General features: G+C 40.3%; 2 protein-coding genes across 4 annotated transcripts in view; both read right to left on the bottom strand.

The window, feature by feature from the left end:
- Positions 1 to 735: 735 nt before the first annotated feature.
- On the bottom strand, positions 736 to 5,481 carry LOC126403841 (Fc receptor-like protein 5). Its single transcript, XM_050066653.1, has 7 exons — positions 5,360 to 5,481; positions 5,189 to 5,251; positions 4,182 to 4,445; positions 3,287 to 3,544; positions 3,057 to 3,191; positions 2,146 to 2,221; positions 736 to 1,726 (listed from the first exon to the last, which is right to left on the bottom strand). Exons 1-7 carry the CDS (start codon positions 5,388 to 5,390, stop codon positions 1,696 to 1,698), a joined length of 858 nt encoding a protein of 285 aa, XP_049922610.1. The 5' UTR covers positions 5,391 to 5,481; the 3' UTR covers positions 736 to 1,695.
- Positions 5,482 to 13,595: 8,114 nt separating this feature from the next.
- LOC126403843 (butyrophilin subfamily 2 member A2-like) overlaps positions 13,596 to 22,691 on the bottom strand; it is a 13,306-nt gene continuing 4,210 nt past the window's right edge. Inside the window, exons 2-9 of one of the 3 annotated variants that reach the window (XR_007571366.1) lie at positions 22,339 to 22,677; positions 20,763 to 21,044; positions 16,258 to 16,330; positions 15,655 to 15,749; positions 15,437 to 15,564; positions 15,197 to 15,334; positions 14,094 to 14,196; positions 13,596 to 13,748 (exon numbers count right to left, since the gene is read on the bottom strand). Coding sequence is in view for 2 of the 3 variants with exons in the window: in XM_050066655.1 (XP_049922612.1) it covers positions 20,524 to 20,648; positions 20,763 to 21,044; positions 22,339 to 22,677 (746 nt within the window). In the remaining variant the exon portion in view is untranslated. The other 2 variants (XM_050066656.1, XM_050066655.1) reach the window with 2 other exon arrangements.

The raw sequence follows: 22,691 nt of genomic DNA, 5'->3' as shown, positions 1-22,691 counted from the left end.
GCAAATACAGGTGTGTACTTGAAGGAGTGGGTAAGGAGAGAGAACTGGACTGTAAGCACGTGACTGAAAGTAAAATACTGGGGCGATTTAATGTGTCAAGGTTACCTTGACAGTTTATGGTTTAATGGTGGCTAAATATAAAAGAGGCTGTAAACTCAGTGCGTCTGCTTCAGGTCAAACAGCTGTAACTGCACCATGTTGGTTGTCGACCACACTGAGTGTATTTAAAAACTGCAGCAGCTCCTCAGACGTGTGAGCAGACAGCAGATAGAACAATGTGGTTTAACTGTCACGCTCTTAAAGACTGCTTGTTTTAAGATTAAACACGTATGATGTGACTAAACCAAAAGCCCCAGGTAAAGACTGAGGAGATGATGAACCACGACACTTTCACATGCTGCAAACTGTTTCACTTCTTCAAATTGTTCCATCAGTTCACGTCAGCTGGCAGTGAGTGCATCTCCATGCACCTGTTTTTATGTGCATTTTCAACTTGTGCATTAAAAAACAACATCAATTCGATAATAAGTGGAAATATCGCAAAGTTTTTATGCCTGGTGGAGATGGAGAGGTTGGTGAATTAATAAAAGCAAAATGTGACAAAGTTTAATCTGTGTGAAGTGATAGAGACTGTAACTTCTTCACATTCATTCATGAAACAAACAGAAATGTCATATTTCCATCATGTTTTCTACATGGCTTTCCATTGTGTGAGCTCTGACTGGCTGTGTTTTCATTATGTTATCCCTTGCTAAACTCTTCTCCTGCAATGATTTAATGGCAGATAACTGCAGAATTACTAACACCAACTGTTTATCTCCATTTACCAACTCTTATCATTCTCATAACAGTCGTGGATGGAAGTGCAAGGCAGGTTTATTTTACATTTCAACAACAAGCCGACTCAAAGTGCTCGACACAAAACATGGAGACAACGTGCAAAAGACACAATATTAAGGGACATTTAATACAATTAAAAACAGCCATTAAAAAGCAAGTTGATAGAATTTAAAAAGCTAAGACAGAACGAGTACATGTTAATCTGCAATTTCTTTCTTTTTTCCCCACATTGTGTTAACCATCCTCTGAAAGTGTAGAAGTTACACCTCCTCCTTTCCAGTGAATTCTGTGATCTTATTCTTTGCCTTTGAGAATCTGTCCCTGAAACTCAACTTTAAGGAGCTGACACATTTTCTGCTATCAAAATGGTTTCTAGACCATGCAGTGTCAAAGTCCTGCACAAACTCTAAACTCTTCCAATACCTGTTCCTATGTGCCATACAGTGACGCTGTGGTTTAGGCTTTAGACAACAAAACTACTTGGTTACATTTAGAAAAAATGATCAAGGTTCAGCTTAGAATAACTACATTTGTTATACTTAACAAGTATGTCTTGTGATAATGGAAAGAAAACCAACTGTTTCTTGTAATTCATTTAAAATCTGGAAAAATAGCATACTTTGCTTTTTTATGGGTTTTTTTTTTTAAAGCATTTTAACAGCTTTGGAAATATATAAGAAACTTAAAACCTTCACTGAATGTGACTGTGTAACTTCCTCCCTCGCTAACTAGCAAGTCTGCATTTGTCAGTTTGTAAATAGTCCATACGCATGGGAGTTAAAGGGCAATGGTGGCGAATGTTTGCATAATCTTGAAATTCTGAATTATTCATTCTGTAGTAGAGCTTTAAACAGATCATCTTCTCCGTCCTTCAGTTGCAGGTGGCCTGTAAAACACAGGATAATGAAAAACTACGAGAATCATCAAAAAGATTAAAAAAAACAGTGGGTGCAAAACTGAAAAAAGTCTACATGACTTCTCTGATTAAGACTCCACAATAGTGTGAGTAAAAAATCCATTTCAGGTTCACTGTACTTAAAACAGCAGCAAGGATGAATAAAATAGGTCATCAGGTCAGCATACAGTGAAATGAACTGCACAGCTAAAGACAGATGTCTCGTGATTTTTAGGATAATAGCTGTTGATGTTTATCTTTGTTTAAATGTCCCCGCTTTTTCAAGTGGAGCGCTGCTTATGGTAATCTTTATTATTGCAATGCTGACCATGTGGGTGTAACCTGGTTAAATGCAGGTACATGAACTGAAATATTAGAGAAGAGAGATTTGGTATCAGTGTCAGTCCTACCTGTAGATGACTGAGGAATAGAAAACACTCTCGTCTGGTGAAGGTAACTTGATACCTTCTTTGTAGAGGTCAGATTCTGTTTGGGGGAAAAAAAGAAACACTTATCTCTCTGAGTCACATGATGAACAAAATGTCTTTATGCTTAAACTTTTATTTATGTGGCATTACCAGTACTAAGGTGTTGAGAACTGAGAGTCATGCAGTCTGAATGAAAACAGGCAGAAACTGAGCACAAACAGGTTTTCCAAGATGAGAAATTCTTAACAAGGACAAACACTCTCATTCACTGGTGCTCAAGTTACATATTTTCTGATGGGTAGGTTAATAACTTCTTTAACAAACTGCATAACACATAAAGTATTAACTAAGATTCAATTGAAACCACATCTTTTTCTGAGCTTAACCAAAGTGCGTTTGTTGTGAACTTTGTAAGATCATTATCCCTATAACTTCAGTGGGGTACATATATTTCGCAGAATTATTTTAAAAACATTGCCTGTGACAAAATGCAGCTGCTACAAGACAAGTAAATGGTGAATGGACTGCATTTCTGTGGGGCAGCTGTGACTCAGGAGGGAGAACAGGTCGTCCACTTATCAGAGGATCAGTCGATCCCCGGCTCTCCAAGTACAATGGCAAGATACCAAACCTAAAATCACTCCCAGTGTACAAGACATTATCTTGTTTGGCCTCGGCCACAAGTGGGTGGCAGTGAATGGATGAATGTGACTAACTGTGCTGTGAGTGGTTGGTTCATTTACCATACCATTTCTATAGCATCACAAGTCAGCATTCACTCAGGAGTGAGATCGTCACTGACCTTCCAATGAGAGGAAGATTTCTCTACTTCTTGAGCCACAGCTGCTCAAGTGCTGTTTAAATATAATTCCTAGCAGAAAGTGTTGCTGTACCTTCGAGTTTCCTACCGAGGAGCAGTGTCATCACCCACCACAGCAGAGCCACAAAGAAACCGCTGGCAACAAACCACAGCACGGAGGGCAGATCGGGGGAGCGATTATAGGAGGGATGAGGCTCTTTGAACGGAGCTGGAAAGAAGATATTAAACATGCTTCTGTCATCTGTCTTTAACCCAGAGAGAAAAAGAGAATTCAAACACATGAGCGTACACAAGAAGAATCACCTTTAGTTCGATTTAAAACAGTCAGCCAGCTCTCTGGTGATTCTCCAGCTCCAATGACACTGCACTTGTAGAGTCCTTCATCAGATTTGGAAACATTTTGGATGATCATGTTGTTTTCACACCAGGACCCGAGTCTGGAGCCATCTTTGTAGAATTCATTGAAGTGTTTTGATTGAGTTTCCATCTTTCTACAGTGAAGAATCACATCGTCTCCCTCCACCACAGGACGGGCAGGAACTTCCAGGATCACTGAACCATCTGAACAGTGAGAGAAAGATATTTTATGTTAAACATTATCTTCATAAATTAATAAAAATAGATACATTTGCGCCAGATCAGACGTGGTTTCTGGCCTGTAAGACATTTTGTTGAGCTGTATCATTCCATGTTCCACCTGGCTGCTGTCAGTAGATCCGTCAGCTTGTTTTAATTTCACTTTGGTAGAATTCAACATATTTCAGCCTTGACTGAGACTGGTGTGACATCAAACTGCACTGCACAACAGATATCTTCAAGGTTTTGACTTGTTATTTGAGCAGTTCATGACCCCCCCACTGTGACCTCGTAACATATGACCCCGGCACCCTGGGTGTGTTGGTTGTTGACCTTCTGGGATGCCGTGTTAACTTCAGCCTGTTACATGCATTGTCTTTTTTCAAAATACACTTCAGTTTTCACAGGAAATGTACAGTTTGCATACAGTCTCTGAAACGATACTTAATTGTAAAATGTACACACAGTAAAGAGCCTTAGCAGCAAAGATGGCAAAATGAAATATTAGGTAAATTCAACTCCCCTCTCAGGACTAATAATCAGTGAGGTTTGTTCATAAGCAGTATCCTGACTGTTATAAAAACGTTCTGAAAACTCTCGATTCATTATTTGCTAAACATACCAGTGATGGTGATGTTGAGAGCACTGCTTGTCTTCCCGTCTCTATCTTCACACCAGTATTCTCCACTGTGTGTTTTGAAGGTAGGCTCAATGGTGCTGGATGGTGCTGATGAGTTCCAGTTGTAAGAATCTGTTGGACTTCTTCTGCTGAGCCTCCTCATCACTCTCCATTCAGTCAACCCTCTGAACTCCTCACAGTTTACACTGAGTGTCTCATACTCAAAGAACTGCAGTCTGTCTGGACGAACACGAGGAAACGCTGCACCTGAGACAGACACACAACAAGTGAGCAGTTTAATGAAATATTCAGCATTTATAAAGAGATTTGCTCAGTCTTTGAGGAGGTGGGTATGGTGTATATTTACAGGAATAACTGATGCTGCAATGTTAACATTATTGCTGCGAAGAGAAATGATTCAAAAACAACCTGTCAGTGCCGCGATTAAGGACATATGTGCTCAGATGTCCAAAAGCTAGAATGGTGGTTTAGTTTGAAAGTGTTTAAGATTGCCAGTTTTGTCACAAAAGCCTGGAAGAGACGTTTGTTGTTGTTGTTGTTGTTGTTGTTGTTGTTTTTCATGAACTCAGTAACACAATGATAATCTGATCATACACGATGTTTTTGTTGCTTTGCTCCGTTTTCTTATATCATTTTAATGTTGTCTGAAAATATGTACAGTATTTAAAAAACACATGCATTTATTCATTTTTCTTTTTTATCAAGATTACAAAAGTAATAGGCCAATCATTATAAAGGTAAGGCAGTTTTGGAGCAGCAGGGTAATGTGGTTTGTGCTCACAGAACTGTAATTATATCCGTGACAGACTTCAACTTCATTTTTATTTTTCGTCTCTAAAGTCCTTTGATGATTGTCTCATTTGTTGCTAAGGTATAATAAAAAACGCACATAACAGCATTACAGATCATTATTCAGAACGTCACATGGCCGGCACAAACTGAGTGTTAGGGACATTACCCAGACAGCTAATTAATGAGATGCAACTTACCAGCTCTCTGAGCAAAGTAACTGTGGTTAACTTGTGCAAGCAGCAGCACCAACACGTCCATCCCTGCAGACACAAATGAAGAGAGCTGTACCTCACACACAGTGCAGATGTCTGTCTGCTGACTTTAAAAAGAAACAAGAGTAATAGAGTAAGAAAATACTCAGTACTCACACAGTCTGACGCAGAGAGCTGTGACCTCCATGATGTCTCGCTGCTGACTGTCTGCACATCAGAAGTACAACTGAGACTTGATGTAGGTCAGAACCTCCTCTTCCTGTTTGAATTGTGCATCTGTAAATATCTATGTGAGGCAGAGCTGCTATAGAGGAGGTGACAGCCTCATTGGTTTGAGCCCAAAAATGACAACAAGCGTGCATGAAGTGATCAACCTTAAAGATAATTAGACAAAGGCGATCCACCGCCCAATCTGTCTGTTATAGGTCCATCTAATCAGCACTGAAAATCAGATTTGTACCGTGTGTGGGTAAATAGTGGGGAACATTTTGCTGAAGCCTCCATCCACCCAAACCTCTCCACTACAAAGTGTTGAGGCTCTGTAACAGTCAGGATGGTTACCAGTTAAGGTGAACTATAGGAACAGCTTGGCAGGCCATTTAACTGGACTACTCTCCTAGTACACAAGCATGGCCCCCTTTCAGCTTGTTATTATTGGACATTTTCCAGTTGACCTTTTACTAGTGATGGCCAAATGAGGCCTCATGAATCACTGTCTTTATTCTCTAAAGCCACTGGATGGTGCTGTCTGTTCAACAAAGGTTTGAAAGCACATTTCATTGTCATTCCTTCAGCCTTTGTCTTTTAACCAAGAGCGCCATCTGGTGGAGTTAGGAAAAAGAAAATGGTTCATGAGGCTTCATTTAACCATCACTACCTTTTACGTCACAGACCAAGCAGTAGTTAGCTAGTGTAGTTTATCAGGCCTTTCTTATTCCAGCAATAAAAGATGTTGAGATGATGGTGAAGGACAGACTCCACTGATACAAGCTTGTTTGGACCAAGAGAACTTTATTTCAGCAAGCCTAGTATCAGATCAAGCTTCTGCAGGAGCCTGAGAGAGATTCAGCTGATAATAGAAACTCTTCTGTTGTCCACCTAAACTCCACATTTTAAAGCCTGTAAGACATCCTCATTCATATTCATAACATGAGCTCATATCTGATAACATAATGAGATACAAAGCCATCCTCCTAACCAAAAGTGGCCATTCCTTTCTCCAGTTTCAGGAAGTTCTTTGTCCATGTAAACATTCCTTTAGCTTCTCCACATAGCTTTCTGGACGTACATTCTAAAAGCATAATTACAAAATGACAGTGGCGCCTTCCAGTCGAGGTACTTCTCCGCAGTAAACCACCCGTGAATCTATACATCATGAAGAAGGAACCCCTCGAGATGTTCCTGATGGGAAGCAAGGCAGTTAATCTTGACATATGTGCCATACAGTTACCATATACAGTATGTACAGTATGTGTCCTGTGGATGACCCTTTGTATCTTGACAAATTCCATGTATTTCGATTTCAGTCAGACTAACATGATTACATGTATTTTAAAAGTCCGGTTTAAGTCGGACTGACACAATAAATCAATTTTCTCTAATGCCATGTAAACGTACTGAGTATGATGCTACTGACACCTTTGTTCTAATCAAAACTCACCCAGCCACTACTCGTCTGTTAAATGTACGCACCAGTCTTTATATTTGCATTTGCAGAAAAGAGTGATGGTGTCATTTTTCTTAAAGAGAAGTAATTTATTGAAAAGAATAAACAGTGAGGATTCTCTCACTCTCAAGACTTGAATATTTCTTTTTCCAGACTTTGCACAGATTTGGTGTCTTGCTCAATTTGTGAGTTTGTGATGTGTGAAATTATCTCTTTGTATAAATAATCTGATGACATACATGGAGTCATGTTCTGTATCAGTCCGGCCAGAGTTGATCTTCCATCCTGCAGGACTTTGAAAGGATTGTGTTTTCCTCTGCTTCCTCTGTTCATCGGCATCTAACGTCTGAAAGTGGTGCTACTCTGCCCTCTGCAGTCAGCCGGCCACTTTGACTTTTACATTGCACAAGATGATGGAAGATGAAGTAGAACCTGATGTTACTGCATAAATGTTTTATTGATTCGATTGACTTCCCTTATTATAAAATACAGGTGTGGTAGAGCTACAGTTACACCTGCAGGCTGGTAGTTTATATGACTGGACTGCCAGGCAGCTGGTGAAAAGTACACAAAGATCAAGTTAAACTGTCGTCAGAATCATTTGGAGTAATTTCAATAACAAACTGAACAAACTGTTAAATTGAGCTCATTTTGTCCTGGTGAACGTTAATTCAGGGTTAAGTGTCAGGGTCTTTCTTTTCTTTGAGATTTACAGTCCTGTGATAGGACACGCACAAAAGTTGAAAAAAAAAAAAATCATCTTTGACAGTAAACTGATAAGACATGCATGCACCCTTGAAAAATTTATGGGCTAAATGTAAATAGAACTGCACACATCATTGTTCAATTGTGCAATAAAAACGAGCAGGCAGGAGACAGGGTGGACACACTGCAGTCAAACAGTGTGAGGACTTTGTCCCTGAAGTTTGATGCACACTGAGGGGAGCTGACTTGTTCTACACACAGGTGAGCTGTCAGAACATAGCTTTAGTTTTTTAATGTAAACTGCAAAATATTCATCATTAACTACTTGTAAATTACGTCTGTTCTGCCGTCATGAGTCAATATATTCTCTCAATTACAGTTATTTTAATAGTTTCTAATGGCTTTTATTGCATGTTGCATGTTTTTGTGTAGTCTATTTGAGAAAATATAATAACAGTGTTCGATTGCTGGTTTACAGAATACAGTTTTTCAGAACTCCAGTTTACATCCACCAACAGATCATCTGAGTGAGTATTATAAGTTTATTTGTCTGGGCATTGGTGCATCAGTCATAAAACCAACAAGCATTAGTAAAACACTGATGTGTATCTTTTCTACATTTGGCTTCAGTGCAGCAGCCTTATGTTTTCTCTTAAGTGATTCAGTAGGATTTCATTTCATCATTTTAATATTTACTTGTATTACAAAAATGTGATGTCTTCAATTATGAATTCAGATCTATTAAGTCTAAAATGAAATTAAACTAAATGCATTTTTCTACATTACCAGTGTTCCTTCTTCTAAAGTGTTCACTTTTATGGGTTTAAATTAATTTACTCAATTACAATTTTCAAATTATTGTTTGACAAAAAAGAAAGTTCAACAAAATCCATTGCTGCCTAGGTGTAATTATTCATCTAGATTTCTACGTTTTCTAAGAGCCTGTTTATACGGCTCCGTACATTTCTGAAAACGGGTATTTATCTTTGCGTTTGCACCTATCATTTACATGTAACCGGAGTTTTTCTCGATGAAAAAGGAGATTTTCGAAAACAGCTTCCAAAGTGAAAGTTTTTAAAAAATATCCATTTCTGTGGAGATGTGTAAACACTAAGGATAGACAGAAATTTTGGACGGACTGATCGTATAAACCTGGATAAATAAAAATCCGTTTTTATTTATATTGGTTATCAGTGTAAACAAAGCCTAAATGTCTATATCAAACTGCAGCTACATTGAAATGGGAAATGGGATTTTTAAGTGTGAAAATAGAAATCCACGAAATTAAGTGATAGTAGCTGTCAGTATTAAAGCGTATTGGGGTTTTATTTGTCCACACTTTAAAGGGTCAGACCTGCCAGCCCGTTCTCATTTCAAAGTTGTCAAACACAGTCACTTTGTCAGTGACTTCGAAGTCAAACACCTAAACCTATGCCTAAACCTAACCATGTGCTTTTTTTGACATACGGGAAGAAGTTTCAACAAAAGCATCTATATATTACGCAACAGTAAAACACTGACATCGAAGGACACCTAGCAGCTGTTGACACTGAAGGATACCTGGCATGTAATATGTAGATGCTAAAGTCCACTGACAAAGCAGTGATATGTGACAGTTTGGGAAAAGCACACGTTGGAACTGCTCTGGTGGAAGAAGGAAACAATTTGACATTTCTGCTCTTTGTCACTCAGGTGCTGCGTCCTCAGCAGATGATTTGCCAATGAATATGAGTCAGGCCATTTTTACCTCTGACTGTGCTCCCATGGCTGGAGTTTGTAGCTTGGTTGCACTCGCCATTGGCAGTTTGATCGTCGCTGTCGTCATTTGTAAATGGAGAAGTAAGTCACAGCTCCTTGATGTTTACAGTAAGAACATATTTCACTGCAAAACACCAACACAGTGTTACTTTTGATGATATTAAATATTAATTCATTGACTTTAATGTCTGAAACTTTATTATGAATAGTCATGCTACACAGATCCATATGTTTTGTATTTTTATCTGACAGCAAGTTGCCAGATTGTTCATGAAATACACACATAATCCACACACAGTGCATTACAATGTGGGTAGTATAAATGAACGATGGTAAACTTCCCTCCATCTTATCAGCATCCAAACCTCCCTGCTTATCCCCCAGCTCAAATCCAAAATTGTACAACATACAATTTTCGGTCCAATTGTCACGAAAACCTGGCAACACACAACTTGATTTTAAGCAGCATCACAGCTGCTCTTTGCACATGCAAACGGGCCAGCTAACTTACCATAGCTCCATGGAGAGGGAATATTACTCTAATTTACTGTTTATTTACACTTCCTCTGTGTGTCTCTGTGTTGTTCAATGTCACATCTTTTCTTCACTAAAGGTGACAAAGCTGATTTGCAGAGCAAAATTACAACTCTTCAAAATGAGAGGGACACGGAAGAAGAGGAGAACCTTGCACAGGTGGTTTCCAGCCTACAGGAACTGATAAGGGACCTGGAGGCACAGAAACATCAAGTCAAAGGAGAACTGAAGAGAGTTGAGGCAGAGAGGGAAGAGAACAAGAGGCAGCTTCAGGCAGTGGAGGCAGAAATAACAGAGAGAGAAAGGGTGTTTGACAAACCAGAGGGATTATTGAGAGAAAAAGAAAAGCTACTGCAGGCTCAGTGGAAACTGGACGAGACAAAGAGGAACTTAGAGAGACAGATACTGAACATAGAGAAAGTGCTGGAGCCAGTGGAGATACAGGTTAGTGGAATGAACAAGAAGAGATGTGATCAGTTTTGGATAGATTAGACAAACAGACATTCTCACAGAGGGTGTTGTGTGCTGTAATACTGGGCGATATGTATGTACTTGATGTAATCCTCAATGTCTTTTTTCCAAACATTATGCACTCTGTACTCTGAAGCTTCACGTCTTTGTTGTTATGTTGCCACAGATAGTTATAAAGGTGTAAGGGCTCTGTCCTGTGAATCCACAGATTATGTGATGGCGAGGGCTAAAAACAAACATTGTCAGTCTGTTCGTCTTTTGTTGAAGATAATCAGCAACTATTTTGAGATTTTTTTTCCTTAATTCTGCTCTTCTGTTATTAGTTACAGCTTCTCTCTGTTTTACATCATTGTAAACTCATTATCTCTGTAAACCTAGACCGGACTCTGGACATGTCTGTGTGAGAAGGTTCAATAGTATGGTTAACCCTCTAACTTGTTGCCAGCCACAAATCCACATTGTTGAGTGGCACATTCAGTCTGAAAACACTCAGTTGCTCAGTTTCCTGGTCAAACAGACTTTGAGGTATGTTTTCTCTTGTTTGGTGACTGTGTCAGAGGTGTTAGCCAATCAGCAGAGACATTAATATGAACCAAATTCTCGTAGATCTTTACTTGTTGTGCATCTTTTTTTGTTTGTTTTTTCAATTATGCACCTGCTTTGTCAATGTAAACTTTTGATTCCCAAACCAATAAAAGCCTGCGTGCCTGTGTAAGACAACAAAGTGTTCGATGCACTTCTGTTTCTGTTTAAATCAATGTTTTGCTTCATTTTGTTGCGGCTGAACGCAGCCCTGGTGTGCTGTTCCACACAGGTGAAGGGGGCGTGGCCTTGGGGAACAAAGGAAGGGAATTGTTTGTGGAGGGATTTTGATTTTGTGTGCGTCCCAAGTCTCTTAAATTACTGCTAGTGCTACTGCTAGCTGACTTTGCTAGCTGTTTAGCCCCTCCCACCTAGGAAAAAATGTGAGGAGCTAGCGCTAGGAGCGATGAGCGAGCATTGTCAGTTTAAGAGACATGAGACGGCCTTATTCTGAAGCGTCAGGTGAAGCGACGTCCATTCCTGATGACGGCGGCACAGCTGGATCTGCTGCATAACGGAGCCAGCGTTTGGCGTACATCCCAAGTCCCATTATATTCACTGATCAAAGCCGTCTGAACATGAGCAGCTGCACATTTAACAGCCACACATCACAGACAGTCCGCTGAACAACGCAACGGGTTGTAAATGAAATGAACTTAATAACAACATGACAGTCTTGCAGGAAATATCATTAACATTACTCTTTGTAGTCACGTAGGCATGTGAATTACAGCGTTTCATTGCAAAGAATGCATGTAACGGGTACACTTGCGCTGTTTCTCCGCCATCTCGTTCAAATGAGACAGATAAAGGGGGCGGGTATTTATACGTCAGAGCCTCAAGCTGAAAAAGACTTCCTGTTAGGAACCTCTCGACCATCCTAGGTCATAGCTGCTTAAAGCTTGCTGCTAGCTCCTAGCGCTAGCTCCTCGCTGCACAAATAAGAGACTTGGGACGGCCTAGAAGATGGCGGACCTCGAACGACTTCCGGTTCAAGCGAGGAGCTAGCAGTAGCACTATAAAAATAAGAGACTTGGGACGCACCCATAGTCTGGTGCAGAGAAAAAGTGTGAGTGAGGTGGCAGCCTGCCATGGAGAAATACTACATTTGAGCAAGCCATCAAGCCAAGGCCGGATTATTTCTTGATTCGACAGCCAGTGAGTTTGATTCTTTTTTGCACATTTTTCTTTGTGCAATGCATTGCTTCTTTCTAGCTTTTATTTTTGAATTTTCAGGAGGACACTGGACAGATCTTTTTGGTTGGATTACTTTCATGAAAAAGGATTAGGGTTGTGGTTCGGGTCCATTTACTTTTCTTGCACTCTCATTTAGGGAGGGGGTTTGTTATCTTAATAAATTGTGTTCAAGCTTACATTTAAGTTTCGTTTATTGCTCTCATTTGGTGGTTTCACAAGGGAATTTGAGACACCCCCATTATTTGCTGTCCCTCTTTTAACCAAGTCAGTATTACCACAGTAGCTCTTTAATTTAACTTGTAACTAGGCCTAAAATTTAAACGTGTTGTTATAATGTGAAAAAAAGGTTTTAAATTTCACCAGCTTGCACATGTCTCATGACATCAGTGTGTGTGAATAAATGTCACATAATGATAAAAAGAGAAACAACGGAGACCCACTGAGCTTAAACTGATGAGGACTGTTTTCTTTTCAAGGACTTATAGATGCAGATAATAATTGGATCCTCTTAGAAACAACAGGAGAAAACCTCAGACAGAACAGAGGCTCTTTCAGTAGTGATGGCCAAATGAAGCCTCATGAACCACTGTCTTTATTCTCTAAAGCCACTGGATTGCACTGTCTGATCAACAAAGGTTTGAAAGCACATTTCATTGTCATTCCTTCAGCCTTTAACTTTAAACCAAGAGCGCCATCTGGTGGAGTGAGAAAATAAAGAAAATGGTTCATGAGGCTTCATTTGGCCATCACTGTCTTTCAGTAGGTATATTTAGCTGATTGCCTACAAAAGGTTTGACAGTAACTATGACACGGAAGGTTTTGAGAAATTAATTCAACATAAAAACAGTTGCAGTTGGGGAGTTGTAAAATTAACAAACACAAAGATGCAACAACTGAATGTTTCTGTCATGAATACCAAAGTAAACAGTGACTGTCATGTGCAGCTCAATTTTTATTTTGTAGGTAAATGAACAATTCTGAAGTTGACGTAACTTCCTTTGTGTCCAAGATGCAGAAGTGTCTAAAGCAAGTCACGTCTACTAGAAGAGAGTGTTGTCTATTCTTCAGTTCACCATACAGCAGGTAAGAATTAATAAACATTCAACAGAGACCAAACACTGCATCCAGAGAATATTTTGGCACATCCTCTCGCCTGCATTTGTACTTCCTGCCAAACTCCACTCGGTAGGTTTGACTTTAAACTCTGCTGATGTTGTTTCACCTTGGTGATGAGAAGGTGGAGCGTTGATTATTCAGAGAAGATTGATTGTTTGAATATGTTTGTACTTTTATGTCTTGGGAACAGAGCTTCATACTGTGCAAGCAAGACAACATAAATCACTGAAATTACCAAAGATTTCTACACATTTGGACTTTTTACAGTCATCGGTATTGGAGGTTGGTGGAAATGTTGTTCTCCTTCCATTTCAAAGAACACAACTGTCATAATGTTAACAAGAAGTGAAACAGGCACAGAGAGTGTTTGTGAAGTTTTTATTGCTTTAAATGTAAAAGCTTGTGTTTGCAGTGGCTGTCATGAAGCAGATACGCCAGCTGATCATGGTCGCAAAGCCTTGGTACACACAAAGTGCTTCACCTCTGAGCAGTCTGTGTTATGCCACCTACCCCACACTGAAAAACAGCAAACACTGAGATGAGTGACAGGAGCGGGAAAACATCATTCTAGTGGTTTATTAAACATAACATCAGCATTCAGACTGAGTGACTTCTGAGGGAGCTCACACAGGTTGGGTAAACCCGTCCATGTGAGCAACTGGCCAATATAGAACCTGTGAACAGTCCCATTTGGAGCCTTTTTACAGCACATGTACGACTACAAATTCAGCTTCTGAACATTTTTGATAAAAGAGACAACACAACTGGAACAAGATTTTTTCTTCATCACCCGTACGGATATTGACATGTTACTCAGATGGCACTCCTGCTTGTAAAAGTACATTCATCATTTTTGCTTACCCTTGTAGTTTGATTCAACGCAAGCTTTTGAACGTGAATATCTCAGCCCGGGGTACCAGTTGGTATAATCCACAGCAGTCCCATCAATGTTATGGTACTGTCGCTGAAAACGAAACATACATTAGCACCTTCGGGCCTTACATCAGGGTGGAGAAAGCTGACTCAAAATCACTGGGCTGGAGTTTTCACTGAAGACGAGACATTTGACAAAGCAAAGATCAGTCCCTCAAGACGCACGTGTAGATGTCTGGCCCAGAGTGCTGCACAGGTCTGATTTTCAAGACGGGCTGTTCTCACAAACTGTTCATACTTTTTCCTACTGAATGTAATGCAACCAAATTCGTACATATCCCACGTATTTTAAAAGGCTGTGATCACATGACTAATGTGCTGACAGACGTAAACAAGGGAGCTTTGGGTCATATTAGGGCTGTACACATGCTGTGTCTTTAATAGCCAGGAAAGTGCAAGGTCAGGTGCTGGGCGCTACTTCTGTGCCTATTTTGTGCCAGATTTCAAGAGCGTGGCGGCAGGTTGCATCTGAGGTTGCTAAGCAACCTTAATAAGCACCGTACCATAGCCTGTTATCTTAAATCCTGGGCACAGAGCTGATCTAGAGTAACAGCCTGCTTTTCTGAAGGACATCATACGACACATTCTATAAGGACACGTTGCTCAAGATCCACTCCCACCCTGGCATTGCAATGTGCAATACACACCCATCTGCAGATCTTACATTAACCACGTGCTGTTCAGATCATTTGGTTCGGCAGTCGGTTAAAGCAATCATTTACATGTGAAACTAAGATAAGATACTTTGAAATAAAAGTAATTCAGAGAATGTGTATTTTATGTTCATAGTCACTAATACTGAACATGTGCCTGCTAGTAACACGCCTGACTAAAACAGCTCTTAATTTCTGGGTGGCACCGAAGATGCTCTTTTTATTTTGATATAATACACCCACAATCTGACCCACATGTTCTTTGATTTCCCAGAGTTGAACCGGGAAGTTAAAATACCTGACACAATGCAGGACTCTGATCTGGCCCATAAACGGCCCTGTAAACACCACGACTCCACGTAGACATAAAGTGCTTACCTCTCTATCGCTTAGCGCGGTTCCAATCCAGATTTTATTGTCTGAAAACTTTCTACGCCAGACTAGACAAGTCACTCGTTGCATCTGAGCTGAGTTGTGAAGTGACACCAGGGTTCCACCAAACATGCCACAGTATTTCTGTAATAGTTTGAAATGTGAGAACAAAGATTAGTCTTCACCAGCACTTCATCATGACTGAGGATGCATTTACTGTCTGAATTCTTCCTGTGCTTGTATCACCTGAGCACCAACAATGTCTCTCTTAGCCCAAAAGATTCTCATACAGCGGTTTTCATCAAGCTGTTCCCATCCTCTACCACATGACCTCTTTGGGTAGTGCTCACACACTTCCTCCATGGTAGCAGAATCTGTAAGAAAACAGGTGATTTGATACTGAAATAGGTTTCAGAGATCTGGGTTCTTAATCTTCAAAGCATCAGTGACAGTGTTGTACTCACATGTCCCCTGTACCAGGACCCCCAGCAGCAGGGCGGCAGTTACCACAGCTGGCTGCATGGCTCAGAGCTCACCAAGTCTCTTACACAACTGGAATCTGACCGGGAAATGTGACACAGTGAAGTGTCCAATGTGATCAAGCTAACAAAATCCACATGGACTCGTAATTCACTTCTTGAATAACTTTCTTTACACGTTTCAGCATTTGTTTGACACGTCTTCGGTGGACACTTTTTATCAGATTTTACAAAATAGCAACGCATAATACAGTGATCTAAAAGTTTTTTTAATGTAGAAAAAGAATACTTTTTAGCACTCCAGAGGTTATTTGATCCATATACATTATTTAGTTTTTAAAATACGCTCATTTCTATGAGGAGAGTAAACAGGCGTTCATTTGTTCCTCTGATGCCACCATGCATTTTCACCCAGTTTTGCACCACACCCAACGTATCAAAGTGATGTCATTACGCCCTTTGACTTTTGCCTGTTTTGTAGTACACTTCAAATTTTTATTTCATCCCCCCCCATTTATAGTACCCTGAATAGCTCTGATAATTGTGTTGTCCTGATCTCCTGAAACATACAGTCAGAGAAAAACTCACCACAGACGTGACCTTTTCTTTCGTCTGAATGTTCGATGGCTGGTCTTCACTCTTTTAAACCTTTGACGATGCCCTGGGGACACACAGCATGTCCTTAAAATGTTTACTTTAACACCGTCTTCCATCACATCAGGTGAGGAATAACTACATGGATGGCGTTCAGTAAATAGCCAGGAGCGGTAGATAAACTGGTTGTTAGGAAAAACCTGAGATGGGACGTTTACTGTATTAATGACGGCCTAATGAAGCCTCGTCAAGCATTTTTTTTTTTTATCTAAGTCAACTCAACAGCTCTCTGTTCAACAAAGGGTTGAAAGCACACTGATTTGCCATTGCTTGGGCCTAACAGAGAGCACCACCATCGAATTTAAAAAAAAAGTTTATGAGGCTTTATTTGGCCATCACTTCTTTAACTCCCAGGCTGCACTGCCTGCATGTGCAATTACCTCATTCAGCTTGCATGCCTGTGGAGCTGCTGCAGAGCTGCCTGCTGCTATGAATACTGTACTTCCACAATTAAATGCTGGTGCTCCACTTATTTATGGAGCCGTGCAAGTCACAACAGCACGCTCCTGCAAATATTTCACAATGTGTGTGTCAAATGGAGAGATTCTGTCCACAGAAACGTTTTTCTTTTTTTTTTTTTGTCAAGTAAGCATTTCATTTTTATTTTTTTTTAATATCTGTGACAGATAAAGACATTAAAACTGGGTTGAAATTGGTACAATGTCAACATGATCATCAAAAAACATTTTCACAGTCTATTTTTGCTGAAACCACATGCGCCATGTGGAAAAAAAATAGGCAAAAAATAACCTCCAGAATAACCTCGTGTGCAGCAGCAGAGCTCACGGGGGGAGTGTGACTGCTCTAACCTGCTAATACAGGCACTGGAATAAAGGGATTCCATGACACACATGCACTTCTCAAGTCAGGCCTTACAGCGACAGGGCTGTACGTCTGTGTGGGTGTGTCACTTAAATGACCCATTTGTGAGGGAGGAGAGGGTGGAGACCAGCTTTAGAGAGCTAATCTCCCTGTCTCAGTAACTAAATATTTGTCTTCGGTAAGTTTGTTTATTTTTGCTTTAAAGATCTGTAGAATTCCTTTTAATTATCATTAGTTAATTATCATACTGTTATCCGAAAAACATCATGTAGTGTCTTTACTGCCACAAACGAAACGTATGTGCACACACAAACAAAGCACATGCAGCTGTTTATACAAACTTTATTTCAATGACTTACTATAATATTGAAAGATAGAGACTGTTTCGCTCATTCCTGTGGACTGTGGGCGTCTTCTGGTCTGACTACACAAATGGTCACCGCAGCGTGAGGATGAGTCATTTTTTTCTAAAAGCCTGTTCTGTGTAAACTTTTCACCAGAGGCTGTTGTGTTTCTTTTTGTTTGTTTGTTTTTTTTCTAGAATCCCCTATGACCTCACTGCAGCAGCCGAGACAAAAGATGAGTGGTGGTTTCACTGTAACACCTGACTTGTTTTGAACGCAGCCTACCCCTGCTTATTTAGCTTTGGAGAGCAGTATATACACTTTTATTAAATGCTTTACAATTTATTACTGTAATGTAATTCTAGGCACATATTCGAGTTAAATAATGAGCCCATTTAGAATCAGAAATGTTTTTTTGACAAGTAACTTTGCATTTTCACAAAATTTGACTTGAATTATTAAGAAAATTTTGGTGTCAGACACCTGACACCAAAAGGCAGCTTTCACAGGTATGATATGCTGCTGGGCAGCGTCAGAATGTAACGCTCAATGTAACCTGTCGCAACAGTATGATATGCCAGTAACAACGTAGTTTGAGGAACTGGAAATCCCTGTAGGGTTTGGGAGGGAGGTGTGGTGCATGGGCCCAGTTTTTCTTTTTTAATTTAACTGTATGCCTTTGTTGCCTAAACCTAATCATGTGCTTTCATTGACATCCCAGTATTTGTACCGGTATCCCAGTGCATCAACAGCAGACACAGTATGATACCTAGCCTGTAATATGAAGACGTGAAAGGCCACAGACAAATCGGCGATATGCGATGACTTTGGATAAGAACCTGTTTATTGACTCCGGCTTGGTTCCAGTACCCACTAAACAGTTCAGAGACAGATCTCCTGTTCTTTAGCCCCACGTTTATAATTGCCGTCATTTTTCATGTTTTACAAGTAAAAATACATGTTTGCATCTCTTTTTGATGCTGTGCTTTTTCATACCCAGATATATCAACTTTTACAAACTAGCTTTGCTGTGTATGTGTGACGATGAACAAACAAAAACAAATAAAAGGCATTTGAGCCAATTGCCAATACTCACAGGCGTTTATATACATTTGCTACATGAACTGCATTTATGTTTGGCAAGTTTCAACACGGATTGCCCTTGAAGGATAATGTTGAACAACTTGGTCTACATCTGAAGACATGCCTCGTCTCCTTTCAATGTTTACTTTAGTACTGTCATCCAAAAAGAAAAACACGTGAAGGGAAAGTAAATGTCTGACGTTAAGCACACGCCCAAGAGCAAGAGATAAACGTATACAAATATAGTGTTTACATGACATGATCACACAGTATATTCCCTTTAAGGAAAAACATGTGATGATTTTAGGGTGTGTCATTATAATTACTACTGTTATCTTTTGTTTTTTGTTCATTTTAATCTCCTGAAGCCCATCTGTTTGGAGGTACAGTAAAGTGTCCTCAGTTCAGACACAGAGACAAAAAGAGATCCGGCTGAATGAGAGCAGTCAGTCTACAAACTGTTTAACAAACATCATAAAACCTCTGTTAACATAAGAGGAGACATTTCAGCCAACAAAAGTTTGTCTTGACAACACTGAATGTAAGACGTTTTAGGAGGGGGTGCACATTTTTTTAATGAACTCTTTGTTTTTACAATTTACATTGTTGGTGTCTTTGTAAACTACACAGATGTTTCATATGATGTGCAAGACATCTACAAGATTTCTGTTTCATGGGTCATTGCAACCATTAAGAACATAATCTTGAGTTTGAATATTTCAACCAGTATAAACATCATGTATCTTCACAGTAGTGCTGGAACAATAATGAAAAAATATACTGTATATATGATACTGTAGACAATAGTTCTGCACCGAAAGCCATGTCAAGATATGGATATTCAAAGAAAGTAAATGTAGAGTGAGTCAAACGATATCAATGAAACGTGTTTTTTAAGATTTCAAGTTAGTCTTTGGTAACAGGAAGGGACTAGACCTTGTTAAATCATTAAAAAATGTCAATACTAATATTAGTGTACAGGACAAAAAGAAACCCAGACCACCTTCATCGTGGACAAATGCGGTGGAGCAGTCTTTACATCTTGTGGTAGAAAATGATGGATGCATGGGATGGACTTTTCCTCTCTGTCTGAACCAATCCACTGCATTCTCTCCTTTTATTTTGGTGGAATATTATGTTATGCTACCAAAGAGAGACGTCCATTATTAGTCTGCAGACCAAAAGTTAAAATTCTGTTTGTAACTTTGGACACCAGAGGGAACTGCTGGGGGATATTTTGGTGTTCCTGAACCACCTTGTTCTTTTGGTTGAAATACAATCTTTGCCAATTTTCTACCCAGAGCACGAAATTCTGGGCCCTGTGCATGAGTAGTCTCTGTGGCCCCCTTCCTCTCTTGATCCACGTCCCTCTGATGCACCTTTTAATTTCTGTTCTGTTGTTCTTTCAAGGTCTGTTTTCTTTCTTTCGTTCTGTCCCCAGCCCTAGTACAAAGGCATAACTCATATTAAGAGATCCTTGAACTGGATGGTTCAAAGTATATGCAGTTGGTGTCCGATGGTGTGGATACTATGCTTGAAAAATTAGACGAGGTGAGGTAGACTTAATTAAAATAGAATAACAGTTGGTGAGATAACATCAGTTTGAATGACATAAGAAGAGACCAGATTGATTTATTTATGCACTTTTACACTGTCACAGCAGCAGCAGCAGCAGCAGATTAAACACACACGTTGATTTTTCTTTATTTATACCATGTTTCTCTGTAGAGTTGAGGGTAACTGCTGATTCAGGTGGCAGCTCTTTGTGGATTCATCGCTGTAGTGATCGTATATGAGCAGCAATTTTTCATCGTAGTTATGCGATCAACCATTAACATAAAAATACTGACTGTAGCAGCTTCAGCCATTTAAATTATGAACTTTAATTCAGTATCACAAATCTGTGAATTTACCTCGCAGAGTGAAATGGCTAAATTGATGTTTAGCGTAGTTAACTTTGTTTATGAAGTGCAACAACTCTGTGCACAGTGAGTAGGGCTACAATTACAAAAACACTGAAAACTGCGGCAGCGATCCAGTGGACACGAACATCAGTTGAGACCTCGCTGTCATTAGCTGGAATTAAAAAACAAAAAACAAAAAAAACAGCATTGCATTCATGTGGAAATGTACGTCGGCTGTATGATGATAACAAAGTGAGCAGATCAGGACCTTGTGAAGAATGTATACCTGATATGTGAGTAGTTGTCTCTCTGGTCTGGTTGATGTTCCTCTGTTGGACTCTACAGGTGAAGCTGTTGCTGTGTCTCTTCTCCACAGTCACTCTGCTGCTGACAGTATAGAGGTCATCAGGACCTCTGACTGTCTCTGTAGGTCCAGCAGAGAGGAGCTTTCCCTCACCGTCCAGCCACAGCACCTCAGGCTCTGGATGCCAGCCTGCAGACTCACACTGTAGAGCCACTCCACTGCTGGTTATGTTAATACTCACGATGAAAGGTGAGGACACAGCACCTGAAGTGAGAAGATAATATATCTAGGAAAGCAGCTCATGTGTGACGAGTTAATGATGAACATTTACAGCTGTACTCCAACCCATACGATCACACAGATTCCTACCCTCATAAAGTCTTTCCTACATTAGCACCTACCTGTGGCAGGAAATAAACACGTCCTCTTACCTTAACAATGGAATAACTAAAGAAACACAGTTAACTTGGTTAGGTTATAAAAGATCACAGTTCAGGTTAAAATAAGTTTGTGATGCAACATAAGTTATTCATGTAAGTAGGTTAAGTTACGTGCGCGAGTTTAAAAAAACAAAAACAAAAAAAAAAAAAACCTCTTCACTGGCATTTGGTTTCACACAGGACACCAACAGCAGTCTTCTGGCTGAAAGTCCTGTGTTTGTTTGACCCATCCATCCACCTTGACCTCCACGCGTTACGCACAAGTTTGGACGCCGGACCATTTTGTTAATTCGCATTATCGCACGAGTAGCGAGCCCGCCCATTTTCACTAGATAACAACATCTGGCCCACCATTCTCTCCTCAACCATGGCTGAGATAACCACCATTGCTGCTTTGTACCTGCTCTGGAAGTCCCAGATGCGTCGGAGGGCCAAACGCCGTCGTTTTTGGGTTCACCCTATCCTGCAGAAGCGCATCCAACTCGTTGTTGTGTCAACAACTGGATGTCAGAGCGCCAAGACGTCGGGAGAATTTCAACGCTGATTGGCTTTCGCGGCACAGCGTCACGCGAACTTGCCTCAAAAGTTCAATATTTTCAACTCGAGCGATGAGGCAATGGACACAAATTTCACGGCTATCGCGCTGCCCGGCACGAATTTGCGTCTAATAGCGTCTTTGCATTGACTTTGTATGTAATCTCGACACGCAAATTTGCAAATTCGCGCTCGGTGTGAACGCACAGCAAGTCAAATTTATTCTGCCTAGGATGGTGAAGGCATGACCCGCCCTCCTTTCCCTGTGATTGGCTTACCCTAACCCTAATCTTACCCCTCTTGCCTAAACCTAACCATCAAACCAACAAAGGCAACAAGGAGCCTAGAGAGTATGGCGGTTCATGCCTGCGCCATCCTAGGGAAGGAAAATTTGCCTCATCTTGCTTTTCGTCATCTCTTTTTATACTACATCACCTGACTTTCTCCTTTGCTCCCATCAGAATAACCACAGCCACAAGAGGATGCCTCCTAACAATAAATGTCCATGGGTCATTTCAGAAAAATATCTGTCAGTGCTACAGCAAAAATTAAACATAAAATAAACATATCATAAATCCTCTTACCAACAACAAGCTGAATTAAAGAGTGACCCAGTCCTGGAATGAAGCATTTATATTGTCCCCCATCAGAGAGTGTCACTCTGGAGAGCGTCAGTGAAATGTCTCCGTGCTTCAGTTTGTCGATGGACACTGATGTTCTTCCTTTGTAGGACGGATGTTTCTTTCTCTCCAGTTCCACACCGTCACGGCACACATGAACAAACCTGGGGTTCAGGTCAGGTCTCGCCCACTCTACTGTCATGTCTGAAACATTCTTGGCAGGTCTCAGATGGCATGGTAAAATGATGTCATCACCAACTGTTGCCACTATTGGCTGAGATGGACCAACCACCTGATGCTGACCTGAGGAAGAAACA

This window comes from Epinephelus moara, chromosome 17, assembly GCF_006386435.1.
Source record: "Epinephelus moara isolate mb chromosome 17, YSFRI_EMoa_1.0, whole genome shotgun sequence".
NCBI classification, from domain to species: Eukaryota; Metazoa; Chordata; class Actinopteri; order Perciformes; family Serranidae; genus Epinephelus; species Epinephelus moara.
The sequence above is the reverse complement of the archived record's forward strand: the minus strand, read 5'-3'. Positions and strand labels throughout refer to the sequence as shown.

Coding starts and splice junctions, on each gene's coding strand:
- LOC126403841 (XM_050066653.1), bottom strand. CDS start 5,390: ATGGAGGTCACAGCTCTCTGCGTCAGACTGT. Junction 2,222..3,056: donor CCTCGGTAGGAAACTCGAAG/GTACAGCAACAC, acceptor TCCCCCAAACAG/AATCTGACCTCTACAAAGAA. Junction 1,727..2,145: donor TATTCCTCAGTCATCTACAG/GTAGGACTGACA, acceptor TGTGTTTTACAG/GCCACCTGCAACTGAAGGAC.